At 43.6% G+C, this 19,806-nt stretch overlaps 1 protein-coding gene across 3 annotated transcripts in view; it reads left to right on the top strand.

The window, feature by feature from the left end:
* HTR4 (5-hydroxytryptamine receptor 4) overlaps positions 1–18,010 on the top strand; it is a 183,750-nt gene extending 165,740 nt beyond the window's left edge. Inside the window, exon 8 of one of the 3 annotated variants that reach the window (XM_043913219.1) lies at positions 15,738–18,010. In XM_043913219.1, the coding sequence (XP_043769154.1) occupies positions 15,738–15,822 (85 nt within the window). In that variant the 3' untranslated portion in view covers positions 15,823–18,010. The remainder of the gene's footprint in view (positions 1–15,737) is intronic. The other 2 variants (XM_043913213.1, XM_043913223.1) reach the window with 2 other exon arrangements.
* The last annotated feature ends 1,796 nt before the right edge of the window (positions 18,011–19,806 follow it).

Genomic DNA, 19,806 nt, shown 5'->3' with positions numbered 1-19,806 from the left:
TCATCAGGCTAATGAAGGGCTAGAGAGAACCAGTTGAAGGAAGAAAAACATGTGTGTCCATGTTACTGTGAAATCATGTAGTTAATGTTTGACTAGCACAATACTGGAGAAGGCAATGGCACCCCATCCAGTACTCTTGCCTGGGAAATCCCATGGACGGAGGAGCCTGGTGGGCTGCAGTCCATGGGGTCGCGAAGAATCGGACATGACTGAGCGACTTCACTTTCACTTTTCACTTTCATGCATTGGAGAAGGAAATGGCAACCCACTCCAGTATTCTTGCCTGGAGAATCCCAGGGATGGTGGAGCCTTGTGGGCTGCTGTCTCTGGGGTCGCCCAGAGTCAGACATGACTGAAGCGACTTAGCAGCAGCAGCTCAATACTGGCTAATAGTTCATGAGCACCATGCCAGGCGCGATGAGCAATATGATCATGTCTCACCATAGCTAGCTGAGGGAAATACTGTTTTTATCTCTATGGCAGATGAGGAAACTGTGGTATAGGGATGTCTGAGGTTGTGAGGCTTCTAAGTAATGAAGTTGTGATTAGAATTCTGAATATTTGACTCTCAACCACCATTGTTTGGCTAATGGTCAGTAAAGTAAAAACTACTAGATGAATAAGTCATAGTTCCTTCCCACAAGAGTAATTTATCTGGAAATACGCTATCTAAGTGTATGTACAGTTGTATTTAACAAGACACAGTAAAGGCTATCACAAAGGCAGTTTATATTGTCAAGTAAATTATAGAGGCAGAAAGGGCTATGTTTGATTAAAAGAGGGAAAGGGAATATCATGTTGAGATGGCCAGAGATGGCTGAAAGGAGGAAGTGGTCTACCCAACTACATTCTCAAAGATTCCTCATCATGGACATACCATAGGGAGTTAGCTAAAGAAGAGGGAAGAAGGGCAAAGAGGGTATGGTCTGTGCTTTTTTATCCTTATGATGAATTATTCCCTGATAGCTCAGTTGGTAAAGAATCTGCCTGCAATGCAGGAGACCCTGGTGCGATTCCTGGGTTGGGAAGATCCACTGGAGAAGGGTTAGGCTACCCACTCCAATATTCTTGGGCTCCCCTTGTCGCTCAGCTGGTAAAGAATTTGCCTGCAATATGGGAGACCTGGGTTTGATCCCTGGGTTGGGACGATCCCCTGGAGAAAGAAAAAGAAATTGTTTTAATCAGCTTGCCCTTAACAATTCTGACTCCAGGTTCCTGGCTTTCTACCTGGCTTCTTGCCTCATGAAAAAGTGAAATTTGATGTCTTGTTGAGGGAAAAAGTGGGCAGAGCTAGGAGAGCCTTTTAGAACCTGGTGTCTTGAAGGTATGAAGAAGTATTTGGATGGGGTTTCCTAATGCGGAGATTGGGGTATCTCTGGGAAATATAAGAAAGCCATGCGTGGCTTTTCTTTCTTGGAATGGGACCCAGAGCTCAAGATGAGCTTCATTCCTTGCCTGATCCAGAATCTACTGGGGGCTAGTTAGATGGGGATGGGGATGGAGATGGGGAATAGGTTGCTCTAGCTTTTAGAAGGGAGGCTCTGTGATCAAGATGCTCACTTTAAATGTGTGTGGTTCTGTCAGAAGGCCTTGAGGTCAGATCATGGTTTTCCCTCTTTTTTTTTTCCCCACAAAACCATTTTAACTTTACTCAACATTATGTAACAATCAACACGACTTCCAGTGTTTTCTCAGTCTTCTCTTGGTTAAGTCTTTCTCCTTGAACTGTTTTCAAAGGTCATAGATCTGAACCCCCCCATCCCTCTTACTAACCAGATTATTTTGGTCACATTCAAGCCTGCTTCCAAGCCTCAGGTTCCACATTAGGAAATGAGAGTTAATAGTGTCTACTTCACAAGGCTGGCTTGAATATTATGTGCAACATTATATACGGGGATGTTGTATTGTGTATATTACATGGGATGATTCATGTATGGAATACAAGACAAGGCCTAGTTAGTGATGACGAAGAGGAAGGGGAAGGAAAAAGGGTGGCTTTCTGTACATAGCTTGGCCATAATACCATAAAAGATAATTTAGAATACTTGGCTTTGGTTCTGCCTCAGATGCTAACTACCCGGTGCCCTTGGACAGGTAACTTTCCCTCTCGGTGCCTGTTTTCTGACTTGGTTAATTAAGATAGCAACCTACAGTATAAACCTCCCAAGCATTTCTGTGACTCAAATGAGATTCTAGCTATAAAAGTGCTTTTCAGAGGTACTGCGTGGTATAACCGTGTTGTGCAATAATTATGCTCCCTTCCTTACCCTCCCCTAAAGGCACTTTGATTCTAGCAGAATGTTCAGCTGGGCTAAGATCACCTGTACACTAACCTCTGCATTTTTTGTTTTTTGTTTTTTCCCCCAACTTCTGTGGCTGTTTTCTGTTTCAACTAAAAGTGGCTGCTCCTCTGTCTCCAGTTTTTTCCTGCTCTTCTGCAATAGACCGGTTCCTGTATAGCTCTGAACATACTCTGTAAGTCTGTCACTGTCTGTGTTGTGAGTATACCTGCATCTGTCCGTTCACTTCTTCTCACAAAAGGTCCTTGGTTTCTCTTATTCTTCTGCCCTCACTGGGCCATGTTGAGTCCAGTGGACACATCACGTATCATGGAAACGTCACAGTTGTTGGCTGAAGCCTGTGCAGAGGTCCTTCTGGACCTTGATTGCTGTTGACCTGAAGGTCAAAGATTCACATGGTTTGAGAGCTTTATTTTCTATTACTTAATTTTAAATATTGTTTTGGGCTTCTTCCCTGTTCTGGGCGCATGATCTTCTCAAGCCCTCTAGGAGATGAGCACTTGATCGAGCTGAATTCCACCAGTGTTAACCGTGGTCCTCGGAGGCTTTTTCCAGGCCCCAGTTCATCCTGTGTCTCCTTGGCTGTAAGTGGTGAACCCCATCTTTCTCAAACAAATGATTGTGACTAAATTTTTTTTCTTTCAGTTTTTAAAAAGTCATTTTGTTTTGAAACACTTTTGTATCTGTAGAAGAATAATAGAGGGACGTCCCTGGTGGTCCAGTGGTTAAGAAACTGCGTTGCAATGCAGTAGTGTGCATGCGTTCATACTCAGTCATGTCCGACTCTGTGCAACCCCATGAACTATAGCCTGCCAGGCTCCTCTGTCCATGGGATTTTCCAGGCAGGAATACTGAAGTGTAGGAGATGCAGGTTTGATCCCTGGTCACAGAACTGAGGTGCCACATGCTGCAGAGCAACTAAGGTCATGCACCACATCTAGAGAGTCTGTGTGCCACTATGAAAGATCCTGCATGACACAACCAAGATGCTGCGTGGCACAACTAAGACCCAATGCAGTCACATAAATAAGTTACTTAAAACGAATAGTACAGTGATAGTACATAGTATGCATATATACCTTGCACGCAGCTTCCCCTCATGCTAACAGTTTAAATAACCATGGGACATTCATCAAAAGCTAGAAAATTAGCATTTATCCAATACTATTAAGTGAAACACAGACTTTATTTGGATTCCCCTAGTATCAAATCAGATTTTGAGTAACTTTGTTCGAAGTCATTATTTTGAATTTCCATTATTAAGTTATTTTACACTACAGTAATGGCTTTGAGGGATGTTTGAAATATTTTCTTCCGCCCTGTGTGGTCCCAGTTGGTTCTGCTGTGTTGATTTTTGTAGACATTCTTATGTTTCTGTTCTCTCTGCACATGTCACCTCTCCTTGTTTCCTGTAATCAGTTTATCTACAGTAGCATCACATATTTCCCTTCTCATCCTAGTTTCCAGTCTTTGCTCTGCTGTGTGTAGAAGGATGGGGCTTTCTAGAGTTGTAGGCAAACTAAGTTTACATATTCTCTGAGTGAAAAATGAGGAAGACTAGGAAAGTCCACACCTTTGGGACAACTGCTCTGATTACTGAGACCTTTGAAAAGAACAAACAAACCAAAGGTGTAGGTTTCTGGATAATTAGGGTCACTGGATACTGACCTTTGGATAAATGAAGTGTTGCTAGTAAAAGATTCACAGGAACACATACATACAGATGTCCCCCTGGTGGTTCATTTTCTCTTGATGCCTTAGGTTTTCCTGAATTAATGGCTAGCAGCGAAAAGTCCTGTCTCCACATGTACTGTTGTTTTCTTTTCCCTCCATCCCCATTCTTTCTTTGACTCCTTGAGACCTTCTGTATTAGCCTGCTCAGTCTTCCATAACAAAATATCATAGACCAGGTAACTTAAACACCAGACATTTATTTCTCACAATTTTGGAAGCTGAGGAGTCCAAGATTCAGGTGGAAGCAAATTTGGTTCCCAGTGAGAATCCTCTTCCTACCTTACAGATAGATATCTTGTCACTGTCCTCACATGGCAGAGAGAGAGAGAGTGTGGAGGTGGGGGGATGGAGAGAGAGGAGTCAGTTCTTTCTTCCTCTTCTTATAAGCGTGCTAATCCCATCATGGATGCCCTACCCTCATGACCTCTTCTAAACCTAATTACCTCCCAAAGGTTCCACCTCCAAATACCATCATATTTGGGTTTAGACCTTTAACATATGAATTTTTGAAAAAATAAAAACATTTGGTTTATAATACATTTCCATCCTGTACCAGCTGAGAGATATTCCTTTTTTAATCTTCAGACTCCTAGCTTCTTTGCCAGGGGGTGTCCATGGAAGTGACCGAACCCATGATGTGAGTTTTGTGTTTCTCAGTATCCTCCTCATGGAAGGATTGAATGACACAATGCCCACGATCCCTGTATTCCATGTCTACAATGACTTCCCACATTCTATCACATCCAAATCCTACACGCCCTTTAAGATCCATTCGATGCCATCTCCTTCCAGAGCCTTCTACACCACCCAGGAGCATTTATAATCTGTAGGAACACAAATTATCTGCTAATGTGAGGTGTCTGATTGTACATATGTCTGGCCTCCTGACATGGAATACCCACAGCCAGAAATACTCTCAGCCTGGTTTTTTCCCCAAAGAGGAATGTGTGGAGGGGATTACATCTCCCCACCCCATCCTCTGGAAGATATGGCATAGCACAGGAAAGAATAGAAAGTACTGTCATACAGCAGAGATAACCTGAGTGGTGAACACACAGGGCTGCTGTGAAGATCAGTGGGAGAATAGTTGCCAACATACTTTGTAATCAGTATAAATTCCAGGCAATGTGGGGAGGGTTGTCTCATTCTGTAATCCAGTCAGTAAACATTTCTATATATTCTATGATATTCTGCACTATATATTGTGAGCTATGTAGCAAGTATTAAAAAGAATAAGGCTGCGAAGTACTAATAACAGAAAGGGCTTGGGATTCTACCATGCCTGGGTTTGAATCCTGGCTTTGCTAGAAGGCAATGGCAACCCACTTCAGTACTGTTGCCTGGAAAAAAAGGACAGAGGAGCCTTGTAGGCTACAGTCCATGGGGTCATGAAGAGTCGGACACGACTGAGCGACTTCACTTCACTTTTGCCATTGCTAGTTGAGTAACCTCTGGCAAATCTTAACCTCTCTGAGCTTCAGTGTTCTCATCTGTGAAATGGAAATATATAAAATAACAGTGCTAACATCATAGACTCATTGTTAGTATTAAATGCAATAACATTTTAAAGTACGCAGTGCAGGGTCTGGTACAGAGGGCTGAAAGATTGATTCTTCTTTTAATAAGATGCCGGCTCTGCCTTCCAGGAGTGTCAGGAGGCCAGACATATGTCCAATCAGACACCTCACATTAGCAGATAATTTGTGTTCCTACAGATAATAAATGCTCATGGGTGGTGTAGAAGGATTCTGGAAGTAGGTGGCATTGAATGGATCTTAAAGAGTGGGTAGAATTTGGATGTGGTAGAATGTGTAAGTCATTGTAGACATGAAATACAGGGATTGTGGGCATTGTGTCATTCAGAATACTTTGGCCTGTGAGTGCTAGAATTCCTAACTAAAATTAACTTTAAAAATAAGATTATTTATCCATTTACATGATAAAAAGCTTGGTTTGGTAGAGTTTGGTAGTTTTAGGATTGGTTATTTCAGTGATTCAACAGCACTGTGAAGGACCCAGATGCTTTTCCTCTGCTCTTTTCAGCCTGTTAGCTTTCATTCTAAATGATACTCTTGTGATCACAAACTAGCTGCAATAGTTCCAAACATTGCATCTTCCTCACATAATCATAACCAAGTGCTAGAAGATAAGGTAGACTCTTATTGTACTTGTCTTTTATTCAGGAGGAAAACATTTTCCATCCCCCTAGCAGACCTTCAAGTATTGTTAATCAGAAGATCACAGGCCAAGCCCTTAGCTGTAATGCACCTGGTATTTTTGCCTATACTAGGAGACAGATTCTGTTAGAAAGAAAAAAGAATGTGTGAGCCTTTGCTTTAAATAACTCACAATGTTTACTATAGACTGTAAACCCATTTGTCCTTCCTGGAGAAAAACACAGGGAGATTTATTGAAAAGATACAGAGATGTTTCATGGATCCCCAGAATAGCAAACTCACTGGCCTTCCTGGTGACAAATGAGGAACATGGGTACTTTTAGGGATTAAGTTCCTCTTTCCATCTCTCTGAGACCATAATCTATTTCTGTTTTTTTCACTGCATATCAGCTTTATTCTTTTCTCTTTCTAGATCACCTTTCTTTGCTTCTATGAACACATGAGTCAAACCTGGCTCCCCTAGGCAGCCCTTCCCATTCTCAGCTCAAACACTAAGACCTTGATAATATCTCCATGTTCCCCAGTCACATATTTCCTGGAGATAGAAGCAGAGTTAACTTTGGATTCTGCCATGACCTGGAGGTGGACTTCCCTATAGCTCAGATGGTAAATAATCTGCCTGCAATGCAGGAGACCCAGGTTCGATCCCTGGGTCAGGATCGTCCCCTGAAAAGGAAATGGCAATTCAATCCAGTATTCTTGCCTGGAGAATCCCATGGACAGTGGAGCTTGAGCTACAGTCCGTGGGGTCATGACTAAGTGACTAACGCATGACCAGGAGGTAGAGCCTCCTGACTAACACATGGCCAGGAGGTTAGAGCCTCCTGCAGGGGTGGGGACTAATCTAAGGGGGTCCTTAGATTAGGAAAGAAATGGCTGGAGACCACAGCCATACCTCCAGCCACAGCTGTGTGCTGTGGTTAAGAAGCATGTGTAAGAAATTGTGAGCCTGTGATAGTGTGGGGTGGGGAGACCAAGAGAGGAACACAGTTAAAGGAAACATTTCCTGTTTTGGAGTAGTTATAAATTCCTGTGTAAAAACAAACAGCTGAATTATAGGTGTGGATTTTAATCCCAGCTCCACCAACAATCAAAGAGAGGACCTAAGGTCAGGGTCCCTTAGCAAGAATATCTGTTTTCTAATGACAGAAATAAGCGAGTGCAGAGGGGAACAACCAGGGAGCCAGGGGAGAATAGGAACCCTGGTCTATGAGGAATCCTGAAGGAGTTGGAGGTGTTTCTCCTGGAGAAGGAAAATCACAGGTGATTGAGAGCTCCATCATTAATGACATTGGCATCCCATTAGGTTTGCAGGCTAAATTCAGACCGGACACCCTTCTCAATCGGTGGGACCAGTGAGGGTGTCCTGCTCACCATTCTCTACAAGGTCCTTCTCTCTCCTCCCACTTACTGCTCCTACTTGTTCTTATGACCTGTCTTGTCTCTTCCTGAGGAACGAGCCTCCACACTGGTCTCAGTGTCCCCATTGTCCCTGTTATTTCCCACAGTGCAGCCTGTATTCATTTCATTCTCCTTTACCTCAAGATTCAGCCCAACTTCCTTACCCTCAGTCATGGAGCCTCAGCTTCCTCTAAGCCTCATCTCCCAGGAACCTCATCCCTACCATGTAGGATGCTTTTAGAACAATCACCATTCCACAAACTAAGGATGCCACTCTAAGTTCTTCCCTCCTCCGCACTTCACCCAGCCCATGCCAGACCTTGAAAGCCCTCATCGTCCCCACGTCCAGGGCACTACCAGGTCCTGGGAGCCCTGCCTTCAAGGTGGAACCTGAATCTGACTACTTCCCAACACCTTCACTGCTACCATCCCAAATCTCCGAGTCACTGATATCTCATCCAACCATCTCATCCTCTGTTGTCCCCTTCTCCTCCTGCCTTTAGTCTTTCCCCACATCAGCGTATTTTCAAATGAGTCAGTTCTTCCCATCAGGTAGCCAAAGTACTGGAGTTTCAGCTTCAGCATCAGTCCTTCCAATGAATATTCAGGACTGATTTCCTTTAGGATTGACTGGTTGCATCTCCTTTCAGTCCAAGGGACTCTCAAAAGTCTTCTCCAACACAACAGTACAAAAGCATCAAATCTTTATAGGCACTTAGTTTTCTTTATAGTCCAGCTCTCACATCCATACATGACTACTAGAAAAAACCATAGCTTTGACTAGACAGACCTTTGTTGGCAAAGTAATGTCTCTGCTTTTTAATATGCTGTCTAGGTTGGTCATAACTTTTCTTCCAAGGAGCAAGCGTCTTTTAATTTCATGGCAGTGATTTTGGAGTCCCCCAAAATAAAGTCTCTCACTGTTTCCACTATTTCCCCATCTATTTGCCATGAAGTGATGGGACCAGATGTCTGACATCTCTAGACACCTTAAAAATCACCTGTGATATATTTTGTATAATTGACTCACTTTACTGCACACCTGAAACTAACACATTTTAAATTAAATATACCACAATAAAAATTAGGAAATAGAATAAAAATAAAGAGTGCCAGTCCACACTGCCTACTCCCCCAACATAAGCATAACAACAGTGTTAAAGTCAGCATGTTGTTTTTGTGCTCAGTGGCTCAGTCGTGTCAGACTCTGTGGCCCCATGGGCTGTAACATGCCAGGCGCCTCTGTCCATGGAATTTTCCGGGCAAAAAAAAAACTGGAGTGAGTTGCCATTTTCTACTCCAGGGGATCTTCCTGACCCTGGGATAAAACCAATGTCTCCTGCATTGGCAGCTGGATTCTTTACCACCTGGGAAGCCCCTAAAATCAGCATGTGCATGTGTGCAAAGTTGCTTCACTATATACCATCTTAAAGAAAAAAAAAAAGAAAGAAAGAAAGAAAATCACCTGTGACAGGCAAAATAGTGTCCGAAGAGGTTTGCATCCTATTCCTCAAAACCGATGAATCTATTACCTTAGATGGCTAAGGGACTTTGTAGATGTGATTACGGTATTGTAGTGAGATGGGGAGGAGATTTCCCTGGATTATCTGGATGGGCCCACTGTAATCACAAACATCCTTATAAGGAGACAGGAGGATCAGGGTCAGAGGAAGAGATGTGATGGTGGAAGCAGAGGTCAGAGCAATGAGGCCACAAAGCAAGGAATGAGGGCAGCCTCTAGATGCTGGAAAAGATGAGGAATGGCGTTCTCTCCTGGGATCTCCAGAAAGAGTGCAGCTCCACCCAGAACCTTGACTTTAGCCCACTGACACCCATTTTGAACTTCTGACCTCCAGAACTGGAAGATAATAAATTTGCATTCTCTTGAGCTAGTAAGTTTGTAGTAATTTATTATAGAAGCAATGGGAAGCTAACTCCTGATTTGCCTCTGGCCCCCACTGCAACCCCACCTCTGCCCACTCTACACATCACAGCTAGAATGGTCTTCCAAATCATTAAGTCCTCATGAGCCCACTCTCGTTCCCTTGGCCAGCTTCGCGCTGCTCTGAGGATGAGCAAAACGGCCTTTAGCAAGGGGAGCCTTTGGGCCTTCACCCTCCTCCTGGAATGCTGCGCGCCCTGTTCCGCTGTCACACCTGCCCTCAGGATGGTGGTCCTCTATTCTTGCTGGCCCTTAGCCAGCATCTTCCCCGTCTTTACCTGTTTAACCCTTACCCATCTTTCAGCTCTCATCTCCCTCACTTCCTCAGTCATGCTACCCTGACACACTAACCTTGGCCACATCCCCTGTGACATGTTCTCACAGCACCGCCAAGAACCTCTCATCCCTAACGCTTCTCAGGCTGGCTATTTTCCATCTCACTGTGGGTCTCCCACACGGCCCTGTGAGCTCCTCGTGGACAGGGACTATAGATTTTCCTCACTGCCCTGTTACCTTCAGGGCATGACACAGTGGTAAGCACTCATAATACGTTTTTAAATAAATAAGTGGCCGAATGAATAAATGCCTAAGAATTTGAAAATTTCATTTTCCTCTGAACATCAAAAAGCACCCAATATGAGATCTTTGTTTCCAGGTGATGGTGCTCCGGCTTCCATGAAACTTTGCTTTAGGGTTGAATCTCTTTAAACTCATGCACCTTGCATTTTAATTAAATCATCTTCTTGCAAGTGCCCCCATGTGAACACTGCCATGAGGGGGAGGGCCGCATGTGTAATAAAGTCTAATCATTTCCTTATAATACTAGGTTGGGCAGGCAAAGGGGGCTATTATCATGTGACTAATTACTGCATCCAGGCTGCTCTAAGTGTGATGCTAATTGCTCAGTGAATGAATTGTAGACTCAGGTAATTACCAAACCTAATGTGGCTTCAGTCATGTTTGAGTAAATTAATGCAGAGAGGGAAAGCAATCCAGCTTGAAGGGAGCTGCTTCCTGCCTTCCTGTTGCTTAGGAGACAGCAGTTGGGTTTTTTTCATCTGGACTCAGAGCTGTCCAGGTACACTCACACATCTGGGGTCTGCTTTCCACAGCTCAGCTCCAAGATTGCAGCTCTTTCATCAAACAGATCTTATACCAAACCAACCTGGAGACTTTTGTCACTCAGGACAACCTCTCTCTGGGGCTGTTTCTTTATCTGTAAATCCATCTTCAAGGTTTCCTTCAGCAGCCCTATGATCAATGACTAAGTGAACAAATATTTGATTAAAGAATGGATTTCTGCAAATCAGCCATCAAGTACTGGGTTCAGGTCTTACTTCTATCATCAAATAGCAAGTTTTCATAAACACTTATGGAGTGCTTACTAGCTGACTGGCACTGTTCTAGTAAGCATTTTATGTGTGTTATTTCACTGAATGCCCACAGTGACTCAGAACATTTTGAGTAAATCACAGTGCTAGAGGTAGGATTAAACTTAGGCATTCTGACTCAAAAGCCTGTATTCTTAACTACCTCATACATAACTACTTCTATGACCTTGGGAGTGTCACATATTTTGCACCTTGGTTTCCTTACCAGTGAAGATTTCTGCACCCACTACATGTCCAGCCTTTTGTGAAGGTCTTTATAGATGTTGATTTTATCACAACAAAGCTGTGAGGTAGGTAGAACTAAGCTACTTGATCAGGTAACACATCTAGTAAATGGTAGAGTCAGGATCTGAATGCTGTTTTGCAGTATCATGCGCTTTCATGCACCCTTGTTGGAGAAATGCTGCCCAAAGTCAGTCACTGTCACCACATCAGGCGGACCTGAACTCACAAGGCAGTATGAGTCCATAAGATAGCTTACCATATCATTCCAAATCTGCTCAGGTTACTTATTTACTGTCAAAGTGAAAATACCAAATTAAATATAGGTCTCATGAGATTTGGAGAAACCTCTGCAAGTCAGACAACCACGTAAGACACACCGCCCTCTGCTAGAGTCCTATCGAGGAAATCTCAGACTGGCCTCTCCTTTCTGGGTGTATCACCCACGATGGTGACAGGACCATCCCAATGTAACAGGAAACATGCCCATGTGTAATGGGAGCTTCTGTCTTTCCACTGAACTCTGGAGCCTCCACTTGTTATTCCTAAACAACTCACTCATTAGCACACGAGAAACAGATACTCAGGAGAGACATGTTAAAGGCTGCTGTGGAGGTGTGCCTGATTCCATGGCAGCATATCTTTGTATATAAATATGAAAAGATGCCTCAAACAGGACACCCTCTTCATGTGGACTTGATTGATTGCCAGTGAGCATGGCTTATTGGCCATGAAAAGGGCAAAGGTTTGGGAATGTGTTTTGAGGTTAAGAGTGTGGGTGTCATAGACACTGTGGCCTTAAATAAATTGCTTGACTTCTCTGAGTCTTAGTTTTCTCATCTGTAAAATAGGTCCTAGTATAGTTGCTACTTGGGTTCCAAAGCCACTGTGGATGATGACTGCAACCACAAAATTAAGAAACTCTTGCTCCTTGGAAGGAAAGCTATGACAAACCTAGACAGTGTTTTACAAAGCAGAGACATCACTTTGCCAGCAAAGGTCTGAATAGTCAAAGCTATGATGTTTCTAGTTGTCATGTATGCGTGTGAGAGTTAGATGATAAAGAAGGCTGAGCACCAAAGAACTGATGCTTTCAAACTGCAGTGCTGGAGAAGATTCTTGAGGGTCCCTTGGATAGCAAGGAGATCAAACTAGTCAGTCCTAAAGGAAATCAACCCTGAATATTTATTGGAAGGACTGATGCTGAAGCTCCAATACTTTGGCCACCTGATGTAAAGAGTCAACGCATTGAAAAAGACCCTGATGCTGGGAAAGATTGAAGGCAGTTGGAGAAGGGGATGACAAAGGATGAGATGGTTAGATAGCATCACCGACTCAATGGATGTGAATTTGAGCAAACAGGTGGGCCTCTGACTGTGGTCCTGGTCAGGCTCTGCCGCTCACTTACCACAATGCTCATTACTCACTTGGATGCACCAAGTTTCACTTTTTTCTCCATATAATGTTGGTTTTATTGCCTACCTTACCTGGCCTGAAAAGCTACTTTTGAAGTCATGGGTGGGAAAATCAATTAGTGCTGCTTTGGTGCCCATGCTTGCCAAATGAGAGCTTGTGTTCTGATAAGGGAGAAAGAACAAGATCTGGGAGCCTTCAATATCTTGAATTCTTTTAAGTTTTGCCTGTAAAGGAAATAAAGCAGGAAAATATTTTTAAGCCTAGAATTATATATGCTGTCATTATTATATACTCACATCTAAATGAGATATTGAGGGAAAGAAGTAAATAGAATAATTTTAGCTTCAATATTTTGAGATTCTGTTTTGTGTCAGACTCTCTGCTCCTGTTTTTCATACATAATATAATTTGGTCCATACACCAGTACTGTGAGGTATCTCTGTCACTCTGTCACACTGGAGGAAAATGAGGCATCGTGACATTGAATAACTTGCTAAATATCACAAAGCTGGTAAGTGGTAGAGCCTGGTTTGGGGAAAAGGTCTGCTGACTCAAGTCATAGTTTTTTATCACTGTGCTGCACAACACAGCCTCTAGTTGGTGAGATAAGGTCAGGGAAACCCCACCACACATGACAGAGTCTGAGAACAGTTTTAAAGGCTAGATCTTCTGCTAGGATTAAGTATAACAGCAAACTACTCCTTCACTCAGATTATTGCTGTAACCTCCTGAATCCCCGTGCTCATGTCAACTCCATTCCATCTACTCTCCATAGAGCAACCAGACAGAGCCAGCTAAGAAGTCATTCAGATTATGTCAGGGCACTGCTCAAACCTCTCACATGTAGTGAAAGTCAAAGCCTTACAGGAATCTGCAAGCCGTGGCCCCTCCACCTCCACACTCTGGCCCCAGCTACCTCACTGACCTCAACTTTCAACTCCTTCCACTCTTCCCCTCACTCTTTCTGCCTTGGCACCCAGGATCCTTGCTTTTCTTCAGACCTTCCAGACAGAATCTAACCTCAGGACCTTTGCACCTGCTGTTCTACCTGGAATGTTCTTCTCCCTGATATGCACCTGTCTCCATTCTTTATTATATTTCATAGGATCTAGTCAGAAGACAGAAACCACACCAGCTATTTAAGCAATATTTTAATATTTTAATATATGGAGGTAGTAACTGTAAGAAGCAACCACTCCCTCTAGGGCTGAGAGAACAAAAGGAGTAACCAAAAAAAAAAAAAAAACCCTAGAAATTTAGAGAGATCCCACAGAGCAGAAACTTGGACCTTTGAGGAAAAAGAGGCACTACCTCCGAGGGGCTGTTATGAAGCTGGTTATGTAAGAGTGGGAAAAACTGTAAAAAAGACTTTCTGCTGCTACAGCAAGGCAGCGCTGCTGCTGAGGAAGCATGGGTGGGGTGATGCTCATAAGCTGAGTAGGTAGGAAGCTCGCAGGAGGAGCAAGGCTCTTCTCTTCCATCCAGGCTTCCAGTCATCTGCTGGAGAAGTCTGAGAGAAGCCAGCTCACAAGCCAGAATTTGCTTTGCAGAACCACAAAGCCAAGCTTAGAAGAGTGGTATTGAGGCTGAGAGATTATGACTCTATAGCTGGAACACTGACCACCCTAAAGCCTTTACTCACATATCTCACTGGGACTGTCCTGGCCACCCTCATGAAGACTGTGTGATCCAACCCTTTCTATAACTCTTTCCACCTCATTTTTCTCCTCAGCACTCACCTAGCAGGTACTTGTGGTTCTTCAGGTCATGGCTCTGCTGCTCACCTCTCCGTTAGCACCATCTGCAGTGACACTTCTGTCACTGAGCAGACTCATGCCCTTCGTCTTGTGTTCCTCAGCTAACACCTGCTTCTGTCTAGCTAGGAGGATATTTTATTCTGGATCAGGGCACCATGGACATTTTGGGCCAGTTATTTCTTTGTTGTCGGAGTCTGCGCCATGTACTAAACAATATTTAGCAGCGTTCTTGATCTCTACCCACTAGATACTATTAGCATCACCCCTGCCATGACAAGCAAAAGTGCCTCCAAATTGTTTCTGTTGAGACTCACTGTTCTAAATTTATAGCTGGTCCATGGCTTGTGTGTGAACCAGTTAAACACATGGGTGTTGGCATCAAATAGACCAGGTTTGATAGGCTGTATCTTCACATATTACCTGTACTCCTTTGAGCAAGTCACTGAGGCTACGTGTAATTTGGCTTAAATGAAAAATAGACATAATCTTATTTCATGGGGTTGTTGTGCAGATTATATAGAGTGGAGAGAGTTTAGTATAGTACCTGGTATATACCAATCAGTCAACACAAGTCAACAATAAATTAATATAATTCAAAGGAAAGCATCAGTATAATTCTTGAGAAACCACCATCAAGTTGGTTGTCAACACATGATGCCGAGTAACTAGTGTGTGTTTATTTTACTGAATGGACTTGACATTGGCCATGAGAATGAGAGGTAATAGCCCTTCTAAACTGTAGAAATGTCAAAAGAATCACTGCCAGATGCTGTAAACCGGATTACTGGTGACAAGACCCACTTGCGATTAAGACTGATTTAAATGCAATTAACATATTGAGTGCAAGTGTGTGATACTGCAGAAAAATAATAAACGCTAGTCAAATGGTAAAGTTCACTCTGATGCTGTTGGATCCATCTAATTGAGTTACTGTCCCAAATGTCACCAGAAGAAATCCAACTAACAAATACAGCTACATTGTCTTTCAGGCTCTGAGTGGTTTATGAGTCTGTTCAGAATCTGGGTATTGCTGAACCCAGAACCATCTCTGCTAAGATATTTATAATAGACACTGCCTGAAGTGGTACGTAGGGTCCATTTTGATGAGTAACACAAGAACTCCAGGTTTTGTCGCAGGGAAATAAATCTGAGTACCAATGCCAGTTCTACCCCTCACTCTATATAACCCTGGGCCTGTCCTTTCCTCCGGGACTTCAGTTAAAAGGAGCAGTTCAGATGCTGTTCTTTGGGCTTCCCTCTTGATGAAGTGCCAGCCCCACCTCGCCAAGCTCTCAGAAGCGGGCGGGGAAAGGACATCAAGAGTCATGGGCGTGCTCTCTTTGGTGTCCTTGAAGAATGCCTATCAGACTGTCAAGCTTTCTTTCCTTCCTCCTTAGGTACACGGTTCTGCACAGTGGACACCAGGAACTCGAGAAACTGCCCATACACAATGACCCAGAATCCCTGGAATCATGCTTCTGATTGAGGACATGGCTCACAACTGAGCCATTCATTCCCATTCATGTCTGCATGAACAGGACACCCTGCCATCTCTCCTGACCCTCATCACCACCTGAGAGGCATGGGCCGTGGGGCCAAGGGCCCAGGGAAGGCACGTGGATGACAGGGTTGGATGGAACCCAAGGGCAGAGCGTGGAGTACCTCAGAGCTGAGAAGAGGCTTCAGGTGCCATCAGATGCAGGCTCCCAGCCCACACAGAAGCGGCGTCCTCCATTGCGTCCTGGAGGCTGGTCAGTCTCTGCTTGTATACCTCCAGGGACAGGAGCTTACTCCCTCCTAACACAGCTCCTTCTATTGTGGAGAAGATTTAGTTATAAGGAAGCTCTTTCCTTTGTTGGGACACAGATTTGTCTCTGCTTTAGTTTGCATCTAGGACCAAGCAATTGGCCCCCTTCTTTCACTGAGAGCTCTCAAATATTGGAAGACCATGATCTGCCACCTACCCATCTTTTAAAGTCTTCTCTCTGAACTCAACGACTCCAATTTCCTCTCCATTCTGGCCATCTTCTGGATGTGCATTGGTGGGTGAATTAATCAAGGCTCTCACAAAGAGATTAGGTTGATGTCAGTGCCAAGATATCTGTCCAGAAGCACTGAATTTTCTCAAGTGAAGCATCAGTGCTTTTTGGTTCATAGACTTGAACATTTTTCTTTTCTTGGGGATAGACTTTGGAAACTCTGCTTAGGTTTTGGTTTGGATCCATTATCAAAAGGCCTCTTTATAGCTGGTCTGATGTGTGTATGTATGTGTGTGTGTGTTTAAAGATATTTTCTCATTGGCAGACTTGCTCTGAGGTCATTCAAAATAAATCTTGATTCACTCCCCTTCCATGACAGTGGGAAAAGGACTTACCCCTTTACCAAGAATGTTGACTGAGAATTGTCCTACACTTCAGATTTTGGGAGGGATACTCAGTTGCTCATATAAGCCCCTTTTAGAGGCTTACTTTCTTGGGAAACTTCATTGGCCTCCTTCCCATGAATTTCCTGGGCTACCATTTTTCTACATCTTTTTAGGTATCTCATTTCTTCCAAGCTCCTAAGGAGATGCTTCCCTGATGTCAAAGCCAACACCAAATGACTTTATGTTGGGGTGAATTATCCCCTCAGCTGGAGACTCTATGGTTATTCAGTTGCCTCTCTTTTGGTTGCTGATAAAAACCCTACTGAGAGTGTTCACTGCTGGTCGTTATGGGGAAGCCTAGGGAAGGGGCATCGTGGTGGGTAGTCGGGAGTGTATAGAACGTGAACTACAAGATAAAGAAGTGCCAGAAGTTTCTAACCTCACCAGTTCTCCTTGCCCTTTTACTTGGTCTGTTGTCCCCACTTTCCTTCCTAAGTGATCCCAGAAGCCACAGTTGCCTCCTTATCAGCCATTTCATCCACGAGGGAAGGACCTGTCAGTCCCCAGATTGTGGGAGGATGGTCAGACTCAACATAAGACCTGGGTGAACTACACCCTGATTTTAGCACCCAAAGCCCCACATTCTAGGAAACCTTTTAATCTCACATAAACTAGGCTGAATGGTCACCCCGTTGATGGGGACCTCCCTGTGCTGAGGGTTAATATGCCTCCTCAGAATTGCATTTCCTTTATTTTCACTTTTTCATGGAAAAGGCAGAGATAAGTGAATTTGGGAGTCCAGACTTTTCTGCATGCTATCTAAATGTGGTCTTTGTTCTCAAAGGATAAAGGACTTCTTAGGGAAAGACTAAGGAATCCTTGCTTTGAGGCAGCTGGTACACTTTAATGTCTCCCAAAGTAAATAATTGCTACTATATAATACATATGTAATACATGCATATACAAATACAGTAGGATTTCTTCCCTATGAAATGTTTCTTTTCCCAGGAATGTAGAAAGCATATTTGCTTATGCAAAATATTATTTCTCTGTGGTAGCCTCCCATATTAAGTGGCAACTTGAACTCATCAGGGATCCAAAGATTACAACATGGATGGGAAAATGAGACTTGACCGTGTCACAGGTCCGTATCTTCTGGACTCTCTGGATATGCTTGTGTGGGCCAGCCCATGAGTGGTGTCTGTAGAGGTCACAGGCACCCTGGGTCAGGGAAGGAACAGCAATTGCAGGAACAGGAGCCCTTGCCGTTGTCAGGAAGATGGTCCCTTCTGTAGAGAGAGTCTCACAAGCATCTTTTGCCATCTCTTTGGAGGAGGGCTGGGAGGACGTGGGTGATGCGCCAGATGCTCACATTGGAGCCTCACACAACAGAAGCAGAGTTGCTCTATCTGGACAGCTGCTGGCGTGGCATTACTTAAATCTCTGGCTTCTGGGAATCTAGGTAATACGGCATGTGTGTGGAAGAGTCAGAAGGAGAAGAACTGGAGCTTTTCAAGGAAGAGGTACTTTGCTGTCTTCTCTGAGGTCATCCTTTTCCAGAAAGCTTGCAACATCATGAAGGGATGCTCCTGGGGGGGCACACGACCCCAGCCACATCTGCTAGATTAGCCTTGACAGCCAGGCTGCCCCATGCCTGGGATAAAGAAGGTTCACCTGTGCTGCTCTGCACCTTGACTCTCCAGCCCACAGGGCTGTCCAGGGAGAAGCCCTGACACTCCCCATCCAGCTCATGATCAGCAGCTAGGAAGCAAAAATGATAAAAAGCCAACTTCAGTTAACACTCAAGTATGTGTCTGCAAAAAAATCCTTTCTGAGACTTCACCTTTCACCTCACCATTTCCTCTTCATGCTGCTAACTTGCTCTGTGCTGTAGCAAATTGCTGTCTAGCTGGGGCTTGGGGGGTGGGCATGGGGGTGGATGAGGGAGGGAAAGGGGGTGGTCTGCTGGCGAGTGGCTATAACTAAATTCTTTCGCTATTGTCTTCAAGAAACAAAATAATGTCTTCTTGGTGCCTTGCTGTCTATCCGTTTTTCTCTTTGGTGTTCTATCTCTCTTTGGTGAGAGATCAATATTGCTTTTCTCTTTTTCTGTATGACTCTGGTTTACTCTGGTTACTGTAAGAGCTAGTCTAGAGCAGGGGTTGGGGGGTGGGGGGGAAAGACTTATGCACTTACCTCTTCTAGCCATAACGTGCAATCTCTTCTCCATCCAATCTAGAAAACTGAGACCAAATATTTGATTTGAATGTGAACAAATCAGGGATGGATTTGAAGGCTCGAGTTTGAGACACCGTGTCACTTTGGGCCTTCCTTAACCAGCGCTTGCCTCACTTATCTCATTTACAAAATGGAGACAATCTCTGAGCTGGTAGGATTGTTAAGTGTTCTAACATGTCACCCAAGGATTTTTACCAAACATGTGTCCTGCCTGTACTGTTATTTATTTAATATTTTTATTTAAGTCAATTCAAGTTTTTACTCACATAGATTTATTTTAGAAAGAAACATTCTATCAGTACCCCCAAATAGAAAATCAGTATTGCCATAAATAGAAAGCAGCCACAGAGAGAAATAAATGAAAACAAAACATGGTTATTAAGTTTTAATAGAGCCTGCTCTCTGCTTTCCAGTTTGAAAGAGAAACAGTGAGTATCAGAGAGTTGTTAGGGCACCCACCTCCCATGAGGTATCTTTAAGCTAAGAAGAGTTGAAACGGGACTTACCTGAGAAGAACTTCCAAACTTTGAGTTAATGTGGTTTCATGACAAGCTGCATTCCTACATTTTGGCAACATAGAAGGGAAGTAAAATTGCTTATATTTTAACTACTGTTATCTTATGTTCAGATTAGGTTTCTCCTTTCCATTTCTTTTTCAGCTCACCCCAGAACATGTCTTAGGTAATAATAAAATGATAATAATAATAATAATGTATCAATAATAAGAGGAGGAGCATCTAATGAGCTCCTTTCTGCTAGGCACTGTGGTAAGTGCTTTACATGGATCATCTATAACCCTCATAAAATCCTTACAAGATAAGTACCAGATTTTGCCCTTTTGCCCTGCTCTCCAGATGAGCACA

The sequence above is a fragment of the Cervus elaphus genome, chromosome 9, assembly GCF_910594005.1.
Source record: "Cervus elaphus chromosome 9, mCerEla1.1, whole genome shotgun sequence".
Classification (NCBI taxonomy): domain Eukaryota; kingdom Metazoa; phylum Chordata; class Mammalia; order Artiodactyla; family Cervidae; genus Cervus; species Cervus elaphus.
The sequence above is the reverse complement of the archived record's forward strand: the minus strand, read 5'-3'. Positions and strand labels throughout refer to the sequence as shown.